The 6065-nt window shown below is 42.7% G+C and overlaps 2 protein-coding genes across 26 annotated transcripts in view; one reads left to right on the top strand and one right to left on the bottom strand.

Moving 5' to 3' along the window:
- acss3 (acyl-CoA synthetase short chain family member 3) overlaps nt 1-6065 on the bottom strand; it is a 127211-nt gene that overhangs the window by 25675 nt on the left and 95471 nt on the right. For 2 of the 12 annotated variants that reach the window (XR_012402105.1, XR_012402107.1), the window contains exons 17-18: nt 2178-2519; nt 1164-1963 (exon numbers count right to left, since the gene is read on the bottom strand). The exons of 7 other annotated variants lie outside the window; for them this stretch is intronic. The gene's annotated coding sequence lies outside the window, so the exon portion shown is untranslated. Of the gene's footprint in view, nt 1-1163; nt 1964-2177; nt 2666-6065 lie in introns of those variants that run through there. 3 more of the 12 variants (XR_012402106.1, XR_012402108.1, XR_012402104.1) reach the window with 2 other exon arrangements.
- The window catches only part of ppfia2 (PTPRF interacting protein alpha 2), a 340304-nt gene that overhangs the window by 329802 nt on the left and 4437 nt on the right, over nt 1-6065 (top strand). For 11 of the 14 annotated variants that reach the window (XM_073946437.1, XM_073946436.1, XM_068219701.1 and 8 more), the window contains one exon: nt 5943-6024. The exons of 2 other annotated variants lie outside the window; for them this stretch is intronic. In XM_073946437.1, the coding sequence (XP_073802538.1) occupies nt 5943-6001 (59 nt within the window). In that variant the 3' untranslated portion in view covers nt 6002-6024. Of the gene's footprint in view, nt 1-5942; nt 6025-6065 lie in introns of those variants that run through there. One more of the 14 variants, NM_001045111.1, reaches the window with a different exon arrangement.

The following is a 6065-nucleotide window of genomic DNA, read 5'->3' as shown; positions in this document are numbered from 1 at the left end:
AGGCAAGAGGAGAATTGAAGGTGGTGGGGGGGGAGCTAATGTCTGTTTAAATGTGGCATAAGAGGCAACTTCCCATTGGCTAAGTCAGGCCCTGTGGTCATGACATCAGGTATTGTATTTAGGGAAGACACAAGCAGGTCACACCTTATGTAAGTGTACCCGTATTGGTGTTGGTAAGATTTGATTGTGATGGTGTATTTGAGTATAAATAGATTGTTTGTTTGTTTAATGTGTGTTGAGAGCGCTCCTGGAATAGACATTGAAGTGAGTGTAAGAAATGTTGAAAAAGAGATACATGTAGATCCAATGAAAGAAATGGAGCATGGCAAGAAAGTGTGACCCTCCTGTTAAAGCCTTTTGTCACCCACGCTGTGTCTGTCTGTCTGTCTGTCTGTGTGTCTGTGTGTCTGTCTGTCTGTCTGTCTGTCTGTCTGTCTGTCTGTCTGTCTGTCTGTCTGTTTTTATTTGTTTCTGGGGCTGCAAGAAGGAATGGATCAAATAGTGAAAAATTGAGTAGTAAAGGTGTTGGCAATGAGTTGTATAATTGAAGGTAGTGTTGGTGATATGGGCATATCTGATTATCAAGCAAGGAAGGAGTTTTGTTTAGTGCGGAGTGGAGTGAACATGATCGCTGTTGTGCAGTGATGCAGAGTTGGGTGCGTCAGACAGCGATGTGGAGGTAGGGAGTTGGGCAGCAGGGTAAACGAGGGCCGGATTGTCCTTTTGTTCTGTTTGGAAGTGAGGAGCCTAAAGACGCTGGTGCCGGTGTTGTAGTTGTTATTAAGCTTGAGGAGTTAACGTTGGCTTGTGGACCCTTAGAGCTGCAAGTGTAAAAAGTGCACGGAGGTGACAGGCTTAAATGTTGTTTGAGATTTGATGTAATGTGATTGAGTTTTTGTGAGGCCAAGGTCAAATCATGTTGTTCAGTTGAAACAAGCAGTGAGCTAAGTTGGAGGTGTTTTGTTTTGAGAAAAGAAAAGGTAATATTTGATGCTAGTTGATGTGTGGTATGAATGGGAATGTAAGCTTGTTTGTAGATATGTCTATGGTAAATAGGCTAAAAGTGGGCAGTCTGTTGATGTTGTTGTGATAGTAATTATGAGTGTAATAATGGAGTGATAAGCTATCTTGACTGAAGAGTAAGAGAAAAAAAAAGGAATCTATTTCTTTGTGTTTTTTATTTGATTGGCCAATGAATGGAGGAAGTAATGAGCAGATGAATTGATTGTAAACTGAAATGTTGGTTGCAGCCGTATTGTTTGTGGGTCCGGTTGTCTGTTATCATGCATTTGTTATGCATGTGCGGTCTGTTTGGTTTGTCTGTTGTGCTGTTTGGTTGTGTTGATGCTTGTATAGTGTGCTGCTTGATTGTTGTGCAGGTGTACTGTGGTTGCTTGGATGAGGCTGTCGATTTGTTACTTTGGTTGTATGTCATTATAGTTTGTAACATGTTGTGACATGTAGATAGTTTGAGAGTTGATGGTGTGTGTGATACTTAATGCTGCAGAGTTGTGTAGATGTGGAGGCTGAGGTAGTCCAGAGCAGGAAGCAGTGGTACTGTTGCGTGTTTGTGTTGGAGTGAGTTGATGATACTTTTGTGAGTGTAATTGAGCATGTTGTTGTGTGTAAAGACAGGTGGAATGCGTGTCAGAGAATGTCCTAACAGTTAAGCAGTGTGCTAGAGTAGTGTGTGTTGTTTGGTTAGAGTGCTCGGTTTAAGCATGTAGGTTGTGACAGTTCTGAAGTGTTTGAATGTGTAGTAGTGTATGGAAATGGGCAGTGTGGTGAAGCTGTCCAGCCGTAGTACAATGCAGCTGCAAGTGAGAAGGGGGTGAAGGAACGGAGGACATGGTTGGCAGTAGCATGAGTAAACAGCAAAGCAGTTGATGTGGTAGCATTTTATTGGCAGCTGGTAGTTGAGCAGGAGTCGCAGGCTTAACGAGCGGCCAGAGGATGCAGGTAGCTGGAGGAAGAAGAGAGAGAGGTTTAGTTGTGACATACGCATGTGTAGCCTTGCAGGAGTTTTCCTGCTGAAATGAGAGTGAAGAGAATTGGTGTGGTAGGGATCAGTTGATTGCTAGTGCAGTGCAGGTGGACTGGCAGTTAGTTGAGTAGAAGAAGCAGGGTGCGGGAGGCCTAAGAAGCATGAGCTTAGAAAGAAGCAAAGGATGGCTTACCTGTAGAGTCCCCTGCTCCCTGCTGTTGTCGCCTGCTCGTTGGAGTCGCGCAGTTCGAGTCGCGCTGTGTCTTTACACGCGCCAGTCTTCACACGACGAAGGATGAACACGACCATCTCGCCTGCCCCATCCCGACTGCCGCTTCCGCTGCCGCTTCAACAATGAGCCTCCTTATGTACCTCCTGCTCCACCGCTTGCAGCTGCTACTCGTTCCTCGTTAACCAATCGGAAGACGGCTTGCTGCTAGCACCGCCTCTTCTCCTTGGCCGTTACTCCACTGGCCAATCAGTACTCTCCACCCACAATCATCCATGCAGACCGGCCACGCCTACCAACCATCTGCTTTTGCAACATGTCACAGCAAAAGCAAAAGTTCAATAAAGATCCATTGCAAATACTCTGTCTCCAGGTGTTCACTATCGCATGCAGCTACAGATTACCTCCAACACCTTCCATCCGCACCTCTTTACACCACAACTGCTCCATCTCTGCAAACAACCACGATACCAGTTGCTTTCAACACAAAGCTCGCGCACACACTTAGCCAGGCAACACAACTCTGCCCCTCCCACAACAACACAACACCAGGCTGCAAATCACACACTCACCTGCCTCCTTTCCTAGACACCAATCCACCTTAACACCAAAGGACCTCAAATATTATATATATATATATATATATATATATATATATATATATATATATATATATATATATATATATAGAGAGAGAGAGAGAGAGAGAGAGAGAGACAGAGAGAGAGAGATATAGATATATATAGAGAGATATATAGATATATACATATATATAGATATAGACAGAGAAAGAGAGAGAGAGATACATAGATAGATAGATAGATAGATAGATAGATAGATAGATAGATAGATAGATAGATAGATAGATAGATAGATAGATAGATAGATAGATAGATAGATAGATAGATAGATAGATAGATAGATAGATAGATAGATAGATAGATAGAGATATCTATACACACACATATAGACACAAATATACACACACACATATATGTATATATGTATATATATATATATATATATATATATATATATATATATATATATATATATATACATACATACATACATACATACATACACACATACACACATACATACTTACACACAGACAGACCATTGAGTATGGCCAAAACAATTACTTCATTGCTTAATAAACCACCCTTCACAACAGTTGCCCACATCAAATAACACTCTCCACCAGCTCGTTGCTTCTGTGTCACAATCAAGACAACACAACTACACCTTCAACACAGACTGTTCCCCTCACAATGTCATCCACTGATGAGCCTTCACAACTGGGAGGCCACATTACAGCTCTACAACAGCCTTCACAGCACTGGCCCTGTCTCCTATGGACAGATCACATCCTCATCAACTTTGAACACAGTGATGGGAAGCCGACACTGTGCCAATGGAAAGGAACAGCTCATGATGCCAAGCACTAAAGCATGCTGCTACTACTGTCATGCCATAGACATGTATGGCTGTCCGTCAAACTGCTTCTCCTCTTTTCATTGATGATGTGACTGCTGACAAACCCAGTGGGACAAACTCACAAAGGTTTCAGCCAATCTTTTCACCACTTACCACCTCACACACTTCACTCATTAAAAGCTCTTTCACACTGCACATGGACACTGCCCCAGAGCACACTGCAAATTCAACCAAACAAAACTACTACATTATGCAATGATCCAGTCTATCACCTCACCACCACACCCCTCAGCTTGCATTTATCAACATTCTAGGGACAATGGCCCAGGAACAAGCTGAAATTCAACACTGCTGCTGTAGAGGCCTGCCTGCCAGAGCAGCACCTGCAAGACAACCCAGCCTTTGCTCATGACCACAGATTCCACACATCAGCCTCTAATTGACTACAAAGGATCTACAACCCACTATTACAAAGTCACACTTTCATTTCTCATTATTATTCCATCTGAATGTAAGCATCAAACCTATTCTGTGGCCAGCCAGATTTACATACCTTTATTTGCTCCTTTGACCCATTGTCTGCCTGCACCTTGCTTTCAACTCACACTACACTCCACCTCTTCCAAGGTCACACACTCCCACTTCCACGTCCAGCTCCTTGCAGCATCCCAATAGCTCTGATCAGCTCATCAGCTAAACATGCCCTTTCCCACACTCTCACACCTCCATTTTACAGCCTTTCCTCAACAGCCCTTCCCAATTCTGGACACCTGGGACAGCTCAATTCTTACCTTTTTACCAAAACTCGTGTCTCAACACCATCAAAAGCCATTACGGATCACATATAGTTCATGACAACATTAACCTCATAACACAATTGCTTGTTAGCCATTTGCTTGTCAGCACATTTCAAACAAACACATTTCACATTCACTTCTCATCCACTTGCAAACTTCAACGCTGTACGGCACATCACTTCGTCTGGTTACATCCATCCGCAGACACATCGATCTATGCTATATGTCAGCACTACACTGACAACACAACGCCATTGATCACGCATCTCTTTCAAATATTACATATTGCAAAAGTCTCTTTTTTCAAACAACCACAGGTCACAAATGTCACCACAAACCATTTCTCCTACGTTTTTTTTTTTTTACCATGGCCCATTGTGCCATTCACCTAACCTTTGTGTCCTTCACTTTACAGCTCACTCATTCTGTATTTACTCCTGCTGAGGCATGTATATCTCTCATCTAGCAAAGAGGAAGATCAGCTACATCTAAATGTACCACACAACCAACTACAAGACCACTTGCATATGCACATACACCCATGCAACTCACACCAAACACTTCAATATTCGTTCATTGTTGTGCCATTCTCTATTCTCACACACACACACACACACACAATCAATGTTCGCCCGCACCACTACCAACCAATAGCTCAACAGAAACAACCCATACTTAATCACTTTATTATTATTGTTATTGTTGCTGTTAATTATTATTATTACTATTATTACTATTATTGCTGTTGTTGTTTTTGATATCATTATCATCATCGTCATTACCATTCCATACCATTGCTCTTCTTTGCCTCACATTTATGTACATTTACATTCTTCAAAACTCTTCCCATATTTCTCTTTGCCTTGTAAACATTACCACAACGTCGTCTCAAACTGATCGCACTCCTGCCCTGTTCTTTTGCTCCTTCCTTTTCCTTTTCAAACTTGCATGTGTTTCCTTAGCTTGCAAAGCACTGCATGTGACCGTTCCCATACCTCACCTTCTCACTGCCGCAACTACTTTCCTTTTACTTATCGGCATGGAACTCACAAATACACACTCTTGGCCTCCATACACCAATCACAGCCGATACACACTTTACCACCAACGACTCACAGCCACGCTTATGCATACTCTCAACACAACTGCACATCACCTTGTATCCATTCAACTACACTTCTGGAGCCACATAACTGCATGTCACTTTCCAACAAGCATGCCAACACATTTGCATGTAAATACACACTTTATTTCAAAGAAAATCCTCACTTTTCCCCCTCATCGCTTTTTACTTTATGTTTACACAACAGTTTCTACCATATACGCAAACGTACTACTCCTAGCCCATTTTTACTGCACCATCATATGGATCCATACATCACAGCCACCCGCAAACCAACTCACTCGCACAAAACAGACAACTTGCATCACTCACTCACTCACTCACTGTCTGTCTTTCTGTCTGTCTCTGTCCATCTCTGTCTCTGTGCAGTCGGACCTTCAGCAGTACAGCGTCTGGACAGCTCCACTGTGAGGACCTACTCTTGCTGAGATCTGCGTCTGCGCCACAAGCTGTGAGTTCACCTCTTTCCTTCACTACTTCTAAACCTCCCCA

Source organism: Danio rerio, chromosome 4 (assembly GCF_049306965.1).
Source record: "Danio rerio strain Tuebingen ecotype United States chromosome 4, GRCz12tu, whole genome shotgun sequence".
In the NCBI taxonomy this organism is placed as follows: domain Eukaryota; kingdom Metazoa; phylum Chordata; class Actinopteri; order Cypriniformes; family Danionidae; genus Danio; species Danio rerio.
This window is presented reverse-complemented; position numbering and strand designations above follow the sequence as displayed.